General features: G+C 41.5%; 1 protein-coding gene, 1 long non-coding RNA gene and 1 pseudogene across 2 annotated transcripts; all 3 read right to left on the bottom strand.

The window, feature by feature from the left end:
- Positions 1 to 449: 449 nt before the first annotated feature.
- LOC145659118 (uncharacterized) lies at positions 450 to 6,034 on the bottom strand. Its single transcript, XR_014125150.1, has 3 exons — positions 5,885 to 6,034; positions 1,733 to 1,909; positions 450 to 979 (listed from the first exon to the last, which is right to left on the bottom strand). It is a non-coding gene; the product is annotated as an uncharacterized LOC145659118 (long non-coding RNA).
- A 445-nt stretch (positions 6,035 to 6,479) lies between these two features.
- Positions 6,480 to 11,928, bottom strand: LOC113582329 (retinal guanylyl cyclase 2-like; annotated as a pseudogene).
- A 790-nt stretch (positions 11,929 to 12,718) lies between these two features.
- si:ch73-362m14.2 (NHS-like protein 2) lies at positions 12,719 to 18,545 on the bottom strand. The gene is made up of 4 exons (XM_081720185.1): positions 18,382 to 18,545; positions 14,387 to 16,396; positions 14,166 to 14,268; positions 12,719 to 14,081 (listed from the first exon to the last, which is right to left on the bottom strand). The coding sequence occupies exons 2-4, from the start codon at positions 16,257 to 16,259 to the stop codon at positions 13,814 to 13,816; spliced, it is 2,244 nt and encodes a 747-aa protein (XP_081576311.1). The 5' UTR covers positions 16,260 to 16,396; positions 18,382 to 18,545; the 3' UTR covers positions 12,719 to 13,813.
- Positions 18,546 to 21,690: the final 3,145 nt, after the last annotated feature.

The following is a 21,690-nucleotide window of genomic DNA, read 5'->3' as shown; positions in this document are numbered from 1 at the left end:
CTGATTGTTTGACAGTACAACAGGAATCCCATACCCATTTTACAGGGCTGGACACAAAGGGATGTCTAGATCCAGGCCTGGAGGCTCATTTGTTTATTTATTTATTGATCTGTTTGTTTATTAGACATTATTTTTTTTTTCCTTGTTCTAGTACAATCAATAATGATATATAGATGATATGTTGAATCGGGTATTAGTATAGAAGGAACACTAAAGTGGGCAGTACCATGGTTCTGCATGAAAGGACATGAAGGCCCCCACCCCGCCCCACTCCACCCCCACACTGAAGTGCAAAACATCACTTAGCAATGCATTGTCACCTGAGTATTTACAATAAACTAAAGGAAAATATGACCCTGGTGCTGAAATACCAAATGCAAATCAGTTCAACATCTCTTCTTGTTATAAGCTGTGAAACTATAAGCAGGTTTTTACACTCCTCCCGAAGTTCAGGTTCACACCCACTCAACGAACTGAGGGAACTGGGTTAATTGGCAAGAACCGAGTATGAGCCCTTTCTGCCTTAGTGTAATAGGGCTATTTATAAACATTACAGCCAAATTCATTTGAAGAGCCTTTTACGGAAGTATCCGATCTCCGGTTGCCCAAAGGTGCTCACCCTTCAACTCTGGCACACCTCGTCTAGTAATGAATCTGTATGTCCATTGTAAAGTAACCTCCAATGAAACAAAACATGCTAGATGCTCATTTAGAAAATTGCTCAGAAGAGCGTTTACTGAGTTAGTGCAGAGCTAGGCATTTCTGGATTTCTTGGCATTTCTCTTAGAGGTCCATGTCAGCCGATCACAGACATGGCTCGCAGCAATGCCATAATGGTGGCTATCAAAAGTCGGAAATCAGAGATAACGGATAACGGTCACCCCAGTGAGAACTCCGCTGGGCAGCTGTGACACACGTGCCTGTGTGCTTTCTCACCACCCTCTGGTGCCTCTGCTGGAAGTGCCGTTGCATCTCCCACCTGCAAGGCAGTGAAAAACTGTGCATCAGTGAATGCTGGACCCCCCTCTGAGAGACCTCTCTCAGCTAGGCCTGAAACTAAGGATCTGGACTGTGGAACTGCACAGATTAGTCATTTCAAGGTACTATGTAGGAGGATGTTGGAATAAGGAGATGGAAAGGAAGAAGCTGACATCGATGAGTGTATACCAAAGCCTTGATCATAAAATGTCTTAAACCCAGCATTTCAGGATCAATCCTGTTTACTGTTATGACTTGTGTTTTGGACTAGACTGACCATGGTTAACCCCTTTCTTCCATACTCAAAAGCCTGTTGATGCCATTCCCATAACTGGAATATCAATGCCCAAATAGAAAAAAAAAAAAAAGTATTTATGCAGACATCTTTACCAGGTAAAACTTTCACCTAACCTACAACTTGCACTTGGTCATGTTGACAGCTTAGCTGTCAGTCACAGTGACCCTCAAAAGAGTCCTGATCAGTCAAGCCCATGAGAGGCCCTTTACTGCAGAAAATGTGATAGTTTATGTAGCCTAATGTGATATAGCCTAATCAGAAACCGAGACTAAAGATGGGCTGGATCTAGACTGTGAATCAGCAATGCCACGCTCTGGCTCATTATCGACACCTGGCTTTCGTGATGCAACACATATCATTCTGGATAATTTATGTATTAATGTATGTGTGTATGACTGACCTATCTGAGACACCAAACAGTGACAAAAAGCATGGCAAAGGAAACAAGAACTCAACAGCATTCAGATGAGCAGAGATAAGAAGGCTGATGCTTTTCCAGGCAGTTGGAGGTCATGGATGTGATGTAATGTTGCCATCCATGCATTAACTCATTTCTTCTTGGCTAGCTGTGCTTTGGCTTGCTTCGTCTTGTGTTGAGCTGTTTCCTCCATCTGTAGGCTGTGGGTCAACTGTCTGAAAGATATACTGAAGCGGTACAGTAAACAAGCCGAATGTAGCACCAGCTTTGCTTGTTGGCTGAGGGACTGAAGCTCTGAAAGCAAAAAAATACTTGAAGATGCAAAAGCAAAGAAAGAAAGAAAAAGATGACTATTTAAGGCTTTAGATGAATGATCAACATACTTTAGATAAGCAGTCAGTATACATTCAAGGTGTGTTCAAATTTTGGAATCTTGAAGTAACTTCTGGTGTGCTAACCCAAACTGAGCAAACTGTGCATTGCAGTTCGAGTTTCCGAAAGGATCCTGCAAGTGCTTACAGGGTGCTATAGGGTGATGTAGGGTGCTATTACTTCCAGGAACAAGGGTAGCTACTCCTAAAAAAAGGACTTGGCTCAGAACACCTAGAGCTCCGGTGGGTTAGCCAGTGGTTTAATGAACCCATCCTTACCCACAAGAAAGTACGTTTCCTCTAATCCTTTGCCCTGTCATGATAGGAACAGGTGACATGACAGGAGTGCTAATAGTTACCACATTGCATGTAGAACTATAAGCTTGTGTATGGGAAAATACATGAATACCAAAGCAAAATTTATTTAAAGCTATCAGTTATAAAACAGACTTATGTCTATGAAACTGTGCTTCTCAACCATATTAACCAGGTACAGTGTCTGAAGCTAATTCTAAGCACAGCAATCAGCAAAAACAGGCCCTACACTTTAAATTGTATATTGTAAAAAGAGGCAGCAACATGGATGACCAGCTCTTAGACAGATGGAGTGTGCAAATCTCAAGTCAGTACTGCCTAAATTCCATCAACATGTGAACTTTGCAACGAGAGGAGCAAAGGCTCTGGATGTTGTTTACGCAAACATCTCCAGTGCGTACCGGGTGGAGCCCCGCCCCCACCTCGGATACTCTGAGTGCATGTCGGTAATGTTGATCCCTGCATATAGACCGATCGTCAGACGCTCGAAACTGCTTCTGAAGCAGGTAAGAACCTGGCCAGCAGGAGCCATCTCTGTTCTTCAGGTCTGTTTTGAGCAGACGACTTGGATCACATTCAAGGAGGCTGCTACTGACACTGTTAACCTGGAGGAGTATACAGCATCAGTGACTGGCTACATCAGCAAGTGCATTGATGATGTTACTGTCTCCAAGACCATCATCACATGTCCCAACCAGAAGCTATGGATGACTGCTGAGGTGCGCGTGCTACTGAGGACCCGTGACTCATCCTTCAGAGCAGGTGACAGAGAGGATCTCAGAAAGGTGAGAGCCAAACTGTCATGTGCGATCAGGAAGCAAAGCTTGCTCACGCACAGAGGATCCATGGACACTTCAAAAACACTGGTGACACACGGCAAATGTGGGCGGGCATTCAGGCCATTACTGACTACAGGAAAACATCACCTTCTGTGACAGTGATGCCACCCTCCCTGATGCACTGAATTATTTCTATGCACAGTTTGAAGCACAGAACAACATTGCAGCGGAAAAGTCCATCCCTCTCCAAAATGACCAGGTGCTGTGACTGCGGCTGATGTGAGGCGTACTCTGCATGGAGTTAACCCACGGAAAGCTGCCGGACCAGACAACATCCTGGGTCATGTGCTCAGAGAATGTGTTGAGCAGCTTGCAGATGTCCTGACAGACATCTTCAATATTTCTCTGAGCTGCACCATTGTCCCAACATGCTTCAAGACTACCACCACCGTCCCCGTGCCTAGGAAGCCCACGGTGTTGTGTCTCAATGACTACCGTCCCGTCGCACTCACATCCATCATCATGAAGTGCTTCGAGAGACTCGTCATGAGAAACATCAAGACCCAGCTTCCCCCTTCTCTGGACCCCCTGCAGTTCATGTACCGCTCCAATCGCTCTACAGATGATGCAATCGCCACCACACTCCATCTGGCACTCACACATCTGGATGAAAAAGGCACCTATGTAAGAATGCTGTTCATAGACTTCAGTTCAGCATTCAACACCATTGTTCCTCAGCATCTGATTGGAAAGTTGAGCTTACTGGGTTTGAACACCTCCCTCTGCAACTGGATCCTGGATTTCTTGACTGGTAGACCTCGGTCAGTCCAGATCGGGAGCAGCACTTCCAACACCACCACATTGAGTACTGGTGCTCCCCAGGGCAGCATATTCAGCTCTCTGCTGTTCACACTGCTGACTCATGACTGTGCAGCAATGCACAGTTTGAATCACATCATCAAGTTTGCTGATGACACGACCGTGGTGGGTCTCATCAACAAGGACAACGAGTCAGCATACAGAGAGGAGGTGCGAGAACTGGTGAGCTGGTGTAAGGCCAACAACCTGTATCTGAATGTTGACAAGACAAAACAAATGGTTGTTGACTTCAGGAGAACAAGGTGAGATCACTCCCCACTTGCCATCAACAGCTCCTCAGTGGAGATCATCATGAACATCAAGTTCCTTGGTGTTCACTTAGCGGAGAACCTCACCTGGACCTTGAACACCAGTTCCATCACCAAGAGAGCCCAGCAACATCTTTTCTTCCTTTGGACGCTGAGGAAAGCCCATCTCCCATCACCCATTCTCACTACCTTCTATAGAGGTACTATAGAGAGCATCCTGAGCACCTGCATCACTACCTGGTTTGGGAATTGCACCACCTTTGACCACAAGACCCTCCAGAGAATAGTGAGAACAGCTGAGAAGATCATTGGGGTCTCTCTTCTCTCCATCACGGACATCTATACAACAGGCTGCATCCGAAAAGCCACCAATATTGTGAAAGAACCCACACACCCCTCACACGAACTGTTCACCCATTTGCCATCTGGAAGAAGGTACCGCAACATCCGATCCCTCACCTCCAGACTGTGCAACAGCTTCTTCTCAGAAGCCATTAGACTCCTGAACTCTGGCTAACTTCAATCCCAATTCAGATTCCAAAAATGGACACTTTTATACACACACACATACACACATGCTTATACACAGTCACACACACAGTCACACACACACACACACACACACACACACACACACACACACACACACACACACACACACACACACACACACACACACACATACATACATACATACAGATCCATACACACACTCACACATTGTTTTGCATCGGACTAGTGCTAAAGTCGAACATCACACAAAAAATATGCACTCCTGTTACAGTCTTGCACATTATCCTACTTGCTGCTAGAGTACTGTACTAAATCAGCACTGTACTCTGAACTGTTCTCGCTGCTACCGGTAATTGCTATGTTCAGTATAGCATGTTACTATGCACAACTCACTTTACATATTCCCAGGACTGTGTACTGGACTAAATAATTGCACTGTCTATTCATTTTGTATTTTTGTATTGGTCCTGTATTTATTGTTTGACATTTTTGCACTGTATTGGATTGTTTGCACTTGTGTAGCGTGTTGTCTCTTGCACTGTTGTTTTGTGTTGCACCATTGTCCTGGAAAAACATTGTCTGGTTTTTGCTATGTACTTGTATATAGCTGAAATGACAATAAAGCCTCTTTGAACTTTGAACTTGAACTTTGACATTAAAGCCCTTTGAACCTTTTTATGTCTTCACGTTTAGTACTGTTCTTCCAGTAGCTGTGTCTTGTAACCTTCCTTCAGCTCAGGAAGGATCTGCTGCTCACATGGACACGGTATGCTGTAGACAGCCACATGCTCTTTAACTGCAATGTTTCTACATACTATATATTTTTAACATATTATATTCTTAGGTATGGGTAAATGTTTAGGTTCAGGTTTTTTCTCAGGGCAGCACAGCACTGCACCATTTTTATATAAGCATCCTTGTAATTTAGAATGATAGTTTTCTATTAAATAAGTTTATCTTTCACACCACACATTCACAAAGTATGTGAAACCCATTAAGATTCCTTAATGTTTATACATGTCTTAGTCACAGGAAACTGACACAAAAAACAAGAGTTGTTTACTGTAAAATACATGTTTTGTTACCTCAGAGATAATACTTGTCTGATTTCTCTATCATTGCCTCTAGTCACCACTGCAAACAATGAAAAGTTGTTCATTGTCTAAAATAAGAATCTACAAAAACAAAACAGATGAGAGTAAATCCAATCTTTCACGGTGTTACATCTGCTGTATCTGCAGACCTTGATAACATTCTGTGCTAATTTCAGTTCGACCTCGTTGCCTCATCTCTGCTCTTGGGTAACAGTGCATCAGAAATGGGTGGTGGAGAAGCCACACCTTTTTCACTTCTTCATTGTTGTATTGCTTGCTTGTAGAGAGACTTATGCGTACCTGTAGACTCTATTTTTGTAGACTCAATGTTTATGGTCTCACTGAACAGAAAGTACCGGGGCATTGTGAGACCCTCCACTCCAGCCGCATATGGACCTAAAAAACAATAGCCACTTGCTAAAAGGACTTTTCTGTTTCAGAATATAGCAAATATTCCAGACACCCAGTCTGTGTCATTTTTTGACCTGATGTCGTAACTTTCCTCAAGTCTGAACATTTTCTACCTCAGTTCTCTGCTTCGGTTGTTTGTCTGGACCATTTAAATCGAGGCAGGCTTTGTTGATATTCAGATACACATAGCATGTCTGGGAGGTGGGGCAAAGACAGGGCGGAGCCTACTGACCCTTCTGCGGATGTGCACATGCACGTCAGCCATTTTAAAGGTGCCAGCAGCAATGAGGATGTCCAGTGCCATGCTGGCTGTCTCTGTAACAACAGAGATGTGGTGGTCACTGTTGGGAACAGGTGCCACAATGTATGCAGCTTCAATGTTCTCCAAAGGAACACCAAGGACAAGTGAATAAGAGTACATTAATCCTATCTTTTTTCCCCATTAACTAGGTATGCAATAAATTTTACTTACCTTATTATTTCATACTCAGAGATGAAATAATAAGATGGAAAGATGGTTGTTTTTATCATTTTGGAATAATTTTTGTTTGCATTTTGTTTGCAATTGTTTTTCCAATTTTTCATCATTTTATATATGTTGCACAGGCCTAATTTGAACATTGTACTATTGTTATTTCTTCATTCATGTTTACACAATCAGGAGGTTTCATTTCACCTTATAGACATCGTAGTTTCTGATAATCACATCAAAGAGGGTGTATAGGTCACTAAGCAGGTCCACCACTTCAATGGGCTCATTATTGGCAGCAATGGCACTGAAGCCCACCATGTCACTGAAGTACAGCGTCACACTGTCAAAGTACTCTGGATCCAGTGTGCTGCCAACTTTGAGGACTTCAGCCACAGATCTGAAACGGAAGATACACATACAGTGAACATCTTTAATCTCTAATCTATAACAACTCTGGGCACCCACTGTTCTGGGCAGCAGATCTGTGCAGGACTGGAGCTAAGAACTCCTTACTTGGAAGAACAGAAATGTTCTTTTTTGATGGAAATGATGCATGAAGATGCATAAATTATTTCATGTCTGATTAATAAAGGGATGGTGAGAAGGGAATACATCTGTTTGGTGTGTGTGGGCATTTGTGTGTGTGTGTGGATTGTGCATCGGCGTGCTTTCGTCGTGAGAGCACGCGGTGAGAACGGGAGCATGCGGCACTCATGGAGGCAACATCTGCGTGACAGTTTCTCTGTCTTCTTCTTTTCCATCTCTAGCTCAGGTCGGGGGTGGGAGCGGGCTGGCTTCTTAATGTTCTGTATTATTTTTATAGACAAGATTACAGTTGATATCTGAACGGATTATGAAACTCTCATATCCAGCACAAGTTGCCCCTGGCAACAAGCTCAAATGAAGAGACAGAACTGAGCTTCACCGGGTTCAGGGTTCACCTTCCAAGAACTACCCTTGACATCTTATGTCATTGAATGTGGCAATATATACCAAGGACTTCAGAGAGCCAACTGTTACTTCACACAAAAATAGTAGTAGAAGTGTAATAGCATCAGTTATCGTTATACAAATCATTTCATACTAATTTCTGCCTAATAGTTTTTCATTCATTGTTCAGAATGTTACTGTTTGTGGGTAAGCGTTTCTGCATGCTGGGTTAAAGATTCACCCTCAGCAGGTGTCTGGAGCATAAAGAATTGAGATCCTCTCAGCACCACCTCCTGCATGGTGAGGGAGAAACTGTAGACATCACTGCAGGGTGAGCAGCACGCAGGAGCAATATAGAAGGCCACAGCAGATCTACACACACACACACACACACACAGAGGAAGATATGACACTATATATTTTAGATAAGTAGCATGTGCTTGGTATGACCTCAGAATTTTTTTTTACATTTATTTCGTGATTTCATGAGCCTATTTACTGGCCTTGGTCTGTTACATAAAAAGCAAGTATACTTGCTAGACTAAGGCCAGCAAATACTTCATGCCATACAAATCCAAATTAAGGTAAAACAATAATCAGATTTTTGCACTAGGAACAGACCGTGGTCATCTCTGCAGATTTGGCTTTGATAGCTTTTAAAAATCTGGTTATCTAAAGTACGTTTTGGCATTTCTTGGTGTTTCCCACAGGCTGGCCAACCTGGGTAACAGGCTCTGCTTTATTATCACTAGTATTTTGCTTTAAACCATTAGCCAATTCAGTTATATACAGTAAGTGTGCAATTCGCATAGACACAGCCATGATTTCATCCACAACTTTACCATGTTTACCCCTTACTGGATACCTTAATAAGGTCTAACCACAAGAAAGACTTAAACATCCAGTCCAGTTTGATGTCCCTGTTGCAAAGCAAGTCCTTCACATTGCCACGAAAGCAGAACTCTGTCACTATGGAAAAGACATTGCAGTTGAGGAAGGACCCCAGATTGATATTCTCATGTTGGGTGCCTTTCATGTGTTTGGGCAACAGTCAGTGTCAGCAGAATCCACAGACACAATTGGCCCATAAGATGTTGCACTGACCTAATGCTATTGGCCCATAATCTGTTGCAATGACCTAATGCAATTGCTGCTGCAAGTTGCAAGGGCATGAAGGCATATCTAAAAGGCAACCACACTTTTCACCCAATAAGCACCAGCACATCTACACACGCTTCACACAGGAGCCTGAAATGGAATTTCAAGAGGAGGTGGGGTGATTGATTAGTATCTTCTCAGCCAATCATTTTCCTCAAGATTTTTACTAATGCTGAGTGCAGTGTTACACCATATAAATAGCACATCAGAATTTTATGTTATTATTATTTAAAACACTGTAAAAAATTAGATTTGAGAACTCTGAGGGTGAAGCTAGTTATGACACATTTTATGCTATGCTATAATTAAAATAGTCTGACAAGCTATATCTACAACTTTTGTAATATTAATCATAATGATAATTGTCAGGTGCATTATTTCCTGAAGCACTGATGCAGAGGGGTAAATTTATTCTGCTTTCTGTTCATGACATGCTCCTGTCCATCTCTGTTATACTGCCTTCAAAGCTGAACTTCTGAACCAGATGAATTAAGAGTGATGATTGCAGACAGTTCTGGGTTAATATGTGATTATGATAATCACAAGGCTTTCAGGCTTTTACTTAGAGGTCCATTGTTAATTTTATTTTTTAAAAATTGGACCTCTAACCATCTTCAGAAGACAATTACTAATCCAATGAAAAAATGCAAGAACATCCAAAAGTGTTCTAAAAGACTATTGTGTCTAATCTGAGAAAGAGCAGAAGAATTAGGGAAAATCTTAATTGCTTTGCAGTCTTTCACCTGGAAACAAATTCATTTTATGTTTCTTTTCCTGTTTGCTTGCTTTTTTAGCTAATTGTTCTTGTTGTTTATCAATGTGTTTGTCTATATTTCTGGTTTGTTCCACAGTGCTCGCATAAAGTGATAAAAAGGTAACCAACAGATGAATATAGACTGTAGCCAAATCCTAAATGTAATTGAATTTCCATTGTTGTTCATTTTTAAAATTCAATCACAAGAAAAAATGTTATCAGAATGTATTGATTTTTCATTTTTTAATTTTTTTATTTATTTTAACCAGAGGTGTGTTTGCCTTAGTACTGATGTCTTTAGTATAGAACTGACCTTGTGACTGAGGAAGGAGTTAATGAAAGTCACATCCTCCAGAGTGAGGAGGATCTTGATGGGACCTCTGACCAATCGAGTGTTGTGATGTCTGCATAATGAGTCAAGAGAAATAGAAAAACTCTCTGTTTTTGACATGCAAACATAAGTATATTACAATATTTTAAACAGGTCACTGCCATTGAATGAAAAAGATTAGCAAACATGTATTTTGGAGCTGGTTGGTAATATAGCAGTGAACATATCTTCTACTATATCAAACACTGATTGTGAGTGAAGTTAGAAGCAAGGCTAACATGAACACCACAAGCAATAGAAAAGGATTCACCCCTGGTCTCAGAAGAAACACTTAATTAAACAACAGGCTCACTCCAGAACCGTTGGTGTGAACCTTCTGATTGAAACATTGGAATTCCTTGTTTCCAACATTGTTGGCAATGTTTGCCCCTGACAGTTGGGTTCCTTTATTTTCTGCAGAGCATTAGCCATGAAAATTATGGAAGTGTAGATGGTTCCAAAGAGAGGAACCAGCTACATGGAGGTAGAAACGGAGTTTACTGTGCTATGCAAAGACATTCTAATATTCTAGTACTCTAAATCTGAATGTAAAGCCCACTGCAAAAATTTAGAGATATGGCATGTGGATGAGAACTTCTTCAGATTAAGGTATGTAATGTCTTTTTATGAACAAATGAGCTTCCTATAATAATGCTCAAGGATCCAGTATATTTAATTAATTAGATAAAGGTCAGTACTGCCCGATACACTTTTTCTCCTGAGGTGTGATGCAGGGAGCTCTTTGGACAGGCCTTGTAGAAGGAATTCTCATGTGAGTCCATGGTGATTGTTACTACAGCATCGTAGGCCAGCATTACCTTACTGTTGTTGCACAGTACTGGATGAGTCACCTGCTTGTAAGGTAAGTTGAAGAGCAGCGTATCATAGGGCAAATAGACCAGGTTCCCATCAGTGAAGTTCATGTCCAGGGTCTTCTCTAACACCAGCTCGTGTGTTATTCCACAAATCAGGGCAGAGTGCATGCAGAGAATAACCACTTGGAGGATTAACAATTAAAGAGCAAACAGATAAGGTTCAAGATACTGTAAGCTTGCTAAATGTCTCATGATCAGGTGTGTAGTTGAGCTTCTTTTCAGTGGTTTGAATAACATCTTTTCTAAGCCCTGTGTGCATAAATATTTGCTCTGGTACCCAGCCGAAATGACCGCATTTGTGAATTCAAATGTCAATAACACAACTTAAGAGACATAATCATGTTGGTAAATTGCAATGCATACTGATGGTTTCTTAGTACTACAGCTAAAGATTATTATTTTTACATGGTGGTTGGTCTGCTTTTTTGTCGGATTCTCTTACTACGAAGCTCCTCCACCCTCCAGTGGACAGCACCACCCTGACTGCCAAACCATAGCTTCCCAAGGCATTATCTACCTTGTTGTATCCATCCATTTGTCTTCTGCAGAAGCTATGATGGCTATATTTGCTCAGTCAAAGTAGCGTGCCAGAGTCCACAGCACCCAAACGGGAGACAGCACTGTGCAGACGAAAGCTGGGTGCCTCCACAATCGCTCAACCTTATCGTTCCCAAAGGAGCAAGATAACAGCACCTTGTTCCAGTCCTTGGCAATCAAAGAAGCAGCCTCACATTAGACCAGGGTTCACCAGCTGTAAGAAAGCTGAAGCCTGGGTATAGTAATCCATGAAGGCTCAGTGATGCCTGGCAGTCTCCTTCCACGATGACATAGTCAAAGATGGCATTGGGAGCCAGTACTAAATTATTCCTGTTCATCCTCTCCATAGCTGCAACCCCAGGCACTGCCTTGGCGAATATGAGGTCACAAGGCCCCCAACATACCAACCCTGAAGACAACAGCTTTAACCATGTGAGGGATGCTGAGACTGGCTAAGACAAACAGGGGAACTAAGCTCCATACTAGGGACTGGAAGTTTTGGAGAAGCTGCAGCATCACAAACTCCCATACCCCAGGGCAAGATGGCTGATCTGCTACCCTGCAAAGTGTGTTTTTCCCTTAACCCTTAGGCCATGTAAACCAGAGTGAATGTAAATCACTGTGTGTGCGTTTAACAAAGCTTGTCTTCAGTTTGTGTGATGAAATATCTGGTAATCCCATCAAGCCAAAAAGGAAAGTGATATAGAGTTTTCCCTTTTTTTAGTTTCATAAAATCAATGCTATTGTGCAGCATTTTAAGAACTTTAATCTTTTAATTTCATTATCTTAATTTCATAAATCTGCTGCCAATGCAGCAGCTCAGATCCATGATTCATCTCCTCTAGATTTCAGTTTATCTGATTTAGATGATCACATACTTCCACACATCATAGGCAAATGTATATTGTCGACAAATGCACCTTCTGTTGTAGTGCTTACATAGTAATTTGAATAAGTTGGTTTATTATATGATGACTGTTTTCTTAGAATTGTACTTTGTGTAATTACTTATATGATAAAATATGCATGTAGAATTAAGAACAAGTATTACTTTTACAGTATGAGTGGTATACAAATTAACATATATTAACTTGTATGCCACTCCATATGGAGAAAGAGAAGTGCTCATTCACTAATAACTGAATGTCAATTGTATGTGGATGAGTAAAAATGAACATGTAAGGATTTGACATTGCTGCGAATGTATATCTCATTTACAATAGTTTATTTGTAGAATTCTTCTTTGGTGTTGGTAGAGTCTCTTAGTTACAATTATATGGTTTCTCCTTGAACCATATACAACTTTTAGACTATCCAACCCTATGTCCTGTTTGCTATGATCTTGCTAGAGTGTTCTATTTATATTATTCCATAAATATTTTATGTTGGTCAGATGCACTTACCATGTCAAATGAGGTAAAGGAAGAACTGTATAGTGCTTCTATATTCAAGTTAAATTCTACATATTTCACTTTCCCTCCATGAAAGATCTTCCAAAACACAAAACACATGTCTGTATAACCCTAAGCTTTTAAATGTAAATGAACAAAAAAATGTTTAAAAAACACTAGCTTCAAAATAAAAAAGCAGTGTATTAAAGTGCTTTCGTGGGTTGTCATGCATGTAATCCCTTCAGTCAAGTTTTATCAGTTGTATGGCAGCAATGCAGATTTAGTCTGAGTGACCTTATATTAATTCCCCCCCTTTATTCTTGTAAGATTCTCCCATAATCCCTATGACCACGGTCTTTATGTTAGTTGTTAGAGCATGTTACTTTGGCAGTGAATAGCTATACTGTGTTGCTTGATGTCATATCTAACACGTTAACAAGAGCTAAGAACTGGATCTATTTTATTATCATTATTGTTATATTCAGTTCATTATAACGCCTAATTTTCTGTGTTACATGCATTTTGTCAAAGACAACCAATAGTCACATATGGATATAATACTTTGAATACTTTTTAAATACTTGAGTACTAGTATATGTGCAAATCTACAGCATGTTCTGGAAACAGTCATTATACACAGCATTGTTACGCTGTTTGACAAAATGTCTACTCAAGGCAGGCCCAAGACAAGGGCCCAAGACAAGTACTTTTTATACTATAACATACAATATAACTAACATTTAGACAAGGTAAAATCAACTCTTGGTATGTTCATATATACATATAAACTTATTTTTTGCAATTTGCAGAATATAAATCTTCAATTACTTTTTTAAATTTATCTGATGCTGAAGTTACCAAAAAGATAGAACAATTTCAAAGTTAAAACAATGTTAGAATTATATACTTGAAACAACTGATATTTACATGCTGATTGTTCACAAGCTTAAGCAAGAAATACTGTGTCAGTGTGATTATAGGCCAAACAACATCAATAGACAACAGACCCAAAGATACTGGCTTTAAGGACCATGTGACTGCATCATGTAATAGTTTTTGTAATTCGTCAGATCAGCAGGCCCAGGAGTGGAAGGCTTTGAGCTCCTTAGAAGCTCTGTGGCTGAGATTCGACTCCCCGAACTAGCCTTGGCACTTCTTGTCCTCCTCAGAAGAGCCATGAAGTTGTCATTCTGTGAACTAGCCTTGGAAACACCGCCAAGCGTCTGAGAGCCTAAGTCACCCTGCTTGCTATCAGATGAGTCTTTGTGACCTAAGAGTTTCCTCTTAGACCTGCAAATGGAAAAATATAATAGGAAAATTACAAATTGCAAATCACTGCAGAAGCATAATTGTTTTATGAACTTACTGACTTACCTGTGAATTATGGTGAACAAGTCCTCTGTTGTGTGAGATGCATTCTTGTTAAGAAAAACCTCATCCTCTTCACCCCCCTGGCCCTCTTCATATGTTTCATCCTCTGTTGGAGAAAAATAAATGAGATGTCTTTGATTTTAAGGTAGCTATCTAAGACCTCAAAAATAGATGCTAACAGAGCTATGTATTCCAAAGCCATTTCACTACTGCATATCTCTTACCAGGTATGTCTGGTTGTTCTCTTTCACTGCTATGTGCATAAGAAGGAATGAGCCCATAGACCGTGACATGGTATTCCTTTTGAGAGCTTCTGGGCTTGGAGTAATCAGAGGCTGACTGGGCATGCTTATCCAAATTCTCCAGTGCAGATGTGCTATCATAAGGTAAGTAGACCATATCAGGTCTCTTTGCAACTGGGGGACCTGGTGCTTGTCTCTTCTTCTGTGCTTTACTTGGGTTGGAATCAGTTGCAGTGTTGAAGGCATGTACATTTGAGTCCCCTGTACTGCATAAAGACTGTGGTCGACTGGTTTCCTTCATGTGCTCTGACTGACAGTCAGCATGCAGCTGTACTTCTTGATGCACATTGTCAATACTGGCCTTAGATGGAGATGGGGAAACAGCATTGGACTTAACTTTATTAACTGTTGAATAAATGATATCCTGTCCACTGGTAGTGGGCCCTTGATGATCCACTCCAGAAGTCGTGCCCAAATTGGACCTTGCCACTGCACCAGGAAGTCGTTTGGACACAGGTGGCTTTGGTGCTACAGGGGGTTTCGATTTTGGACTCAATTGAGCATTCTCAGAGCTTCCATCCCTTTCGTTCTCTTCCTCAATGACACCGGAGATGGTGCCTGCTGCATTGTCCAGGTCTGAGCTGCTGATTGAACGCAAGCGCACATTGTTCAGGTCTTCTTGAGTCACTACAGGCATAATCATCATGCTGTTGCTCAGCCTTTGCTTAGGTCTTGAGGCATCTGAGTAGCGCCGGTTCACTTTCGGCTGGGCAGGGGATGGTTCTGGATTAGAGATAGTTGATTGCACCATGGGTAACTGCAGAGATAGTCTTGACCTACAGTTTCTTCCCCGCTGTCCAGCACTGGAAGGTTTAGGGCGCATCCTGCAACCCAGTGGTGATGATCCTGTTATAATCGAGATTGGCTGAGTGGGTGTATCACACTGGCTTGAGTAACCACTAGATGGGGAGGCAGACCCAGGTGGTTTGGTAGGGGAGGTGATGGAGGGCTGAGATGGAGAAGAGCGAGAGGACGATGGGGAGTTGTTGCAGTCTGAGTTGCAAGAAACTGTTGTGGCTTCTTTCACAGGGGTTCCTCCAGAGAAGCCTGAAGTATTCTTGCATGGTTCACTAGACCTGAGCTCTTTGAGTGGTCTGTGAGTGGAGATGGCCTGACTCACTGGCACCTTTGCTGATGCTTCAACAGGGAGAGTGGACAGCTTAGAATCGCCAGCTTCGGCCTTAGGTATGGGGATAAGGTCTGGAAGGAGCATAACATTCTGATCGTCATTGGGGATGTAGAGACTCTGTGTTCTACGCTCTGGTTTCAAACTTGCCAGCCTGTGCAGTGACACCGTGCGCAGAGGCGGGGCTGGTTTCTTCTTGGCCTTTTTCAGTACTATGCTCCGCGCCCTGGACCGAGGCACCGCATCGGGAAGGTGATCGCCTCTTCTCGTGGACGTGCTGTCACTGCCACTGTCCTCCGAGCTGCTGCTGGGATATGACAGGGCGTAGCTTTCACACCGTCGCCGCGTCACAGCTGGGTTGGCGGTGAGGGCCGTGGACAGGGACAGTGATCGTCTGTGGGGTTCAACAGCACTGGAAGGCCTGCTTCGGCGTTCCTTCTCTGTGGTGCCTTTCCCAGCCCGTTCTTTATCCCTCCTCCTAATGACAGCAGAGCCAGTTGGCGGGGACTGCTGATGCGGCTCCTCTGGATCTTGGAACTGCGGAGGAGGCTTGATCACATCAGGTGCTGAAAGGTACGAGTTCAAGGAGTCATCCCATTCTGATGAAAAAGTTGAAACGTTTGGACCTTTCCAAGTCTGCGTTGGACAAAACAGGGCTGTGTTCTCCATATTTATACAGGACACTGAAGAAGCTATGTAAGGGCACGTCTTAGGGATTTGTCTCAAAACCAAATCTTTATTGAATGCAGAAGCATCCCATCATTACCTTGGAATTACTCTTCAGTGCACTGGGAGAAATGCACAACCTGCAGCAATAAAAAGAATTGCTCATTTCAGAGAAGTATGATGTAATACAAATAAGGCAAACGTTTAATCTGAGCTATTGAAACCTTAAGTGCCAGAGTGTAATTGGTGCTTGAAGAACCAAGGGATGAGATCATTTTTTCAGTCATTTTGAGACAAAGAGAGGGAGAATAAAAAAAGGAAACAAGTGAGAAAATATCAGCCTATCTGCATCTTTGTTTGGCCCACGAGTGGGTGTTCACCATGGCAACAGTTACCTGTTCATCCATACACAGCGCGAGAGCAGAACCAAAAGGAATCTCAACTGCAGCTATACAATCTCTGCTTATAGAACTAGAGACTCTGTAGTGCTCTATGTGAATTGTGGATGTTCATATTGTGTATAGTACCAAAAGCCAGATAGCGAGAGGAATATTGCAGAATCATAAAGGACAAAAACAAAAACTACTCCAAAGTTTCATGTAGAAGCTCAGTTCATTATATAAGGGATAATATATCCCTTAACAATTGGCTCGATGAGTTCACATTAAGAGAAACAATGGGGTGTCAGAACTCTTGAATCATATCTGGGCCAAAATTACCTTTTGATACTTTTGATAAATGCATCTGAATTACACCCCCACATCTGTCCTAACCATTGTGATAGGAAAAAATATGTTGACATTTTGAATTTCTGGATCCCCATGGCTCTGTTACTAAAGTATTTTTACTGTGGTTTGGGAATCTTGCATTATTGCTCCCATTCATACACATAATCTCAACTACATAACACCTGTAGTACTGTCTCAAACAGACAAAACACCTCATCACAAGGAAGATTACAGACATATCACAGACCCAGAGGTTACCCCCTACACACTTTAGCTGGCATCTAACTCTCCAACATCATTTAGGTTAAATCACACAACCTCAATTCCATATAGCAAGGACAAAGACAATACCTGTGTTACCCCCAATAATAATACTATACACAATACAAAATAGGTTCTAAACCTAATTGCTTGAAAGTTTATTAAATGATACCAATGAAACTGTAATTGTATAACATTTCATATTGCAAACTCTATGAGGTAAATAAATAAAGAGTAGATCTACAACAAATACATCTAAACCAAGTGCATCAGCCAATACACCAGCATCCCTGTAGATGTTGCAGTGAGCTATGACATAAGGATGTGTTGGGGACACTTGCTAGTTCTGTTGACTAAATGTTTTTGCTACATCCAAGCAGAATGAATGTTGATATCTGTATTTTGCAAAAATGACCCCCAAACTGGAGCAAGGCTTTGTTCAAAACCATGCATTAGGAATGAAAACGTGAACATGTATGTTCACCCGTGAACATTCATATACTGCGTCTCTTTGTACTTGTCAATTATTGCATTTTGCAGATCAAAATCTGTGGATGCAAATATTTTATGAAAAGACCCAAGCCCATTAGAGTCTGAATACATGAAACAAGCAATAATTAAATTCATGAAACTCTGCTACTGCTAGAATAATAACAACAATGACAACAGCTCACAAATATTTTTACTCAAATGTATTTACTTGTGCATCCAGTAAAATAGATGATGCTACTGGATTACAGAATTACAGCATGAACATACAGAGCATTTTAAATGACAACAGAACAGATACTTCAACCATGCCAATGTCTGCAACACATATGATTCTAAGATATTATATCTGAACAGAAACAACAGTGCATAAGGAAAGGCAGCAACGGCACGACCCCAAAACATACCGACAGTGATTCTCATTACATAAGCATATATGAAGAACAACCAGAGAACGAAAGCCACAAGTTGAATTGTCATTCAGGGGTCACCTGCCCAAAATGAGCAAGATTGTTGTAAACAGCATATGCATGACATGCATGACATCACCTAGACATTTAGTGTGATGAGGGAAATGTCTCCCAAGATTTGGAAATTAGCAAAAGCCTGAACCCCCTCTTCTGAGCCCCTGTCCTCCCGTTACCTACCTTTGAGATGGCTCTGGAAACTGAGCTGTGTTTTCTGATGCAGATTCCACTTGCTGCCTCTCTCTCTTTCTCTCTCTCTCTCTCTCTCTCTCTCTCTCTCTCTCTCTCGCTCTCTCTCTCTCTCTCTTTTTCTCTCTGTCTCTGTCTCTGCCTCTGCCTCTGCCTCTTGCTGGCTTACTGATATGGCCCAATGCATTCACATGCTGTTACCATGACGATAGGAAGTGGGCTGCTCACTTCCTCTCTGAGTTCAAGTTCGTGAGGAAAGAGAGAGAGCGAGAGAGAGCGAGCGAGAGAGAGAGAGAGAGAGAAGAGACATTACATAAATACAAAATCCTCAGAGACCGTAAATTCACTGTGCTTCTTGTCAGAAACAGCAATGTATCAGACCAGAATACGGACTCCTCTGTGCAAGCTCACCTGTTTCAGTCATACCATTCAAATATGAGTGGCACCAACTGAGGTGCATGCTATTCAGGACAACTGTGCCAAAATGCATAGCAACAGAATTGAACTCAAGGGACCAATGTTACATTTAAGCCCAAATCCAGTGCTTTCAGTGAGAAGAGAGCTAGGTTACATTAAATTAATAGCCATCTAAATTCTCCTTGTATATTCTGCTTGCACAGTTATTTTAATGACCCAATATTCTTATCAAATGGGGTAGTGTTTGCATAATATTACAGATGACTCAAAATAATTGGGCAATTTTTTAAGTGTAGGGTGTAAATCATAGCTTTGATTAGCACAGCTACATCTAATATATAAGTTTGCAACACAATAACATGTTACATGTTCAGTGCAGACTTTAATATAGTGCAGTGTAATGGGCCATTAGTGTTGGACTGCAATAAAAGTTCCTCATGCATCGCAGATGTTCCATCACAAGCAAGTGGGAGCGTGAGATACTGAGAAAACACCCCACTAATGAAACAAAGAAGGACCAAGGAGAGATGAGACAGAGGGAGGGAGAATGGGAGACAAGGGAAAAGACAGAGAGAGAGAGAGGGAGAGGTACCAAGCAAGAAAGAGAGACAGATAGAAAGAGAGACAGATAGACATAGAGAGAAGGAGACAGAGAGAGAGATGAAACCAAGTCCATTCAGTTCCAATAAAGAGGTGTTTACCACCGTTCTGCAATTTTGACCACTACTTCTTCACCAGAGAGGCGGTAGGGTGTGAAATGTATTATCGTGATGCATTACACAATAGAGTTACATAAGCCATCCATCTGATAGGAGGGCAAAAAAGTTTAGCTGGGAATGTTCAGTGAGGCGTATCTGCAGTCAGCAGTAGTCAGCCCAGGAGCCAAGGCAGAGATTCTCAAGGATGATAGCTTATTAGCATTAAAAGATACCATGAGATGAGCTAATTTATGATAATCATGGCCTTATGCAGAGATGACTAACCCAGACTGGAAACAACAGATTCAGTTGAGGTTGCGCTTTCCCTGCACACCACCATCCATGTTGAATTCTGTTTTTTCTCACTCGGTTAACCATGTTGGTCAAAAAATTACTCACATTCTCTAACGAACCAGCATAACCTGTGAAACACTAAAACAACTTGCAAAACTACTCATCCTCTCTGGAAATGATCTTCTTCGATCAACTCAATAAATACATGCTGCAAAACTACAGAACTCATTCAAACAGTAATAAGCAGCAGTTCAACAGAATTCCTGTAATTCCTTCAGAAATCCTGAAGCATTCACAAGCAAAAAAATTAACTACATGTGTAGACGCAGATCCCACTTGTGTTTGGTTCTAAAGCACTTTGGGTATTTCTTACTACTGTACAATCCTAAAGGACACCTATTGTAATCTACCATGACTTACTACAATTACAGTTACAGATGGTCCAACAAAGTGAAACACGAGAATGAGAAAACACACCTTTGGTGTAAGTACAGTCATTTTATTGGGCTTCATGCAATATAGTACTGTAATACAAGTGAATACTCAAACACAAAATATCAAGCTAAAAATATTGTAACATGATAGAAAATACAAGACTATGATTTGCCATTTGCTTTACTCTGCCTGATCTACCCTGTCCCTGGTATTGGGCCACCTGTGTTCATCAACATCTCAAAGAATATTTTCCCTGAGAAGTTTTTTTTCCCCTGGGAATATAATAAGAAACATTTGCAGGCATCCTGATCCTGCTCTGGCAGTCTGATTATGTCAGTGACCTACATGTCTCAATCATAGTCTCTAAAAGTGACTTTTGGTCATAGGGATGGTGATCATATATTTTCTCCTGGCAGAAAATAATTCCTCAGTAAGATTGAAGACTGGGTAATATGGACTTGTGTGGATGAGCCCTAAACCTGTCATTCACTCCAGATGGAATGGAGCATTGCCCATATGACTGAATAACGTTGGCTGTTGACCAGTAGAAGTCTATTGATTGGTTTAGAGTTAGATTTGCAGGCAATAGATAAAAGTTGCAAGTTGGACCCAAATTGAGGAGGTGTTTTAGGACTGCAGCTACTGTGTTATGGTTTGCTTGTTGAGACAGCTTCATGTGATTTTTTTTTTGTGTTCCTAAAAAATTACTAAAATATTTGTTGTTTTGCTTACACACTTACACCTACAGTGCTGAATTGAGTTGACAGAGTGTGTCTGTTCGTGCATGCATGAATGCGTTCATTTGTGTGTGTGTGTGTGTGTGTGTGTGTGTGTGTGTGTGTGTGTGTGTGTGTGTGTGTGTGTGTGTGTGTGTGTGTGTGTGTGCGCCTATGAGTGCACTTGTCTCTCTGTCACCCCAGTTACAACCCATCTTTCACCCTGTCCCATAAGCATGGGCCCATAACTGAAACTCACACCACTCCTCACAATGTCACCACCCAAACCACAAACACAGTCCCTCCCTGCAAAATGGGAAGTGCAAGCCTTCAAGCTTTCCTTGACAGGAAACACAAGACAAATATTTGCATACAGATTAGAGTGGGCCAAGTTCACCCACCATGCGAAATGCCACCCAGCATGACCTGGGGTGTACTACAGATGTGGCTTGTGCGGCAGGGAGCCAGAAACAGTTGACATCCAGAATATACTGCCGGGCATCAGAAACATAATGACGGGCATCTGGCCACATGTCAGATAGAAAAGCGATGAGCTCTCTTTATAAAATAAAAGCTTATTACAGTGGTGCTCATTACAGTGGTGCTCACTGAACAATGAGCACACTGTAATAAGATATATTATTTAATTCTACTCTGTTTGTATAAAGCCCTATTAATTGCCACTGTGTATGCAAAATGTTGCACAAATAAACTTGTCTTGCCTTACCATTTGTATATAT

The sequence above is a fragment of the Electrophorus electricus genome, chromosome 8 (genome assembly GCF_041902795.1).
Source record: "Electrophorus electricus isolate QZ-2024a chromosome 8, ASM4190279v1, whole genome shotgun sequence".
Taxonomy (NCBI): Eukaryota; Metazoa; Chordata; class Actinopteri; order Gymnotiformes; family Gymnotidae; genus Electrophorus; species Electrophorus electricus.
Note: the sequence above shows the minus strand (reverse complement) of the source record. Positions and strands in the feature narration are given on the sequence as shown.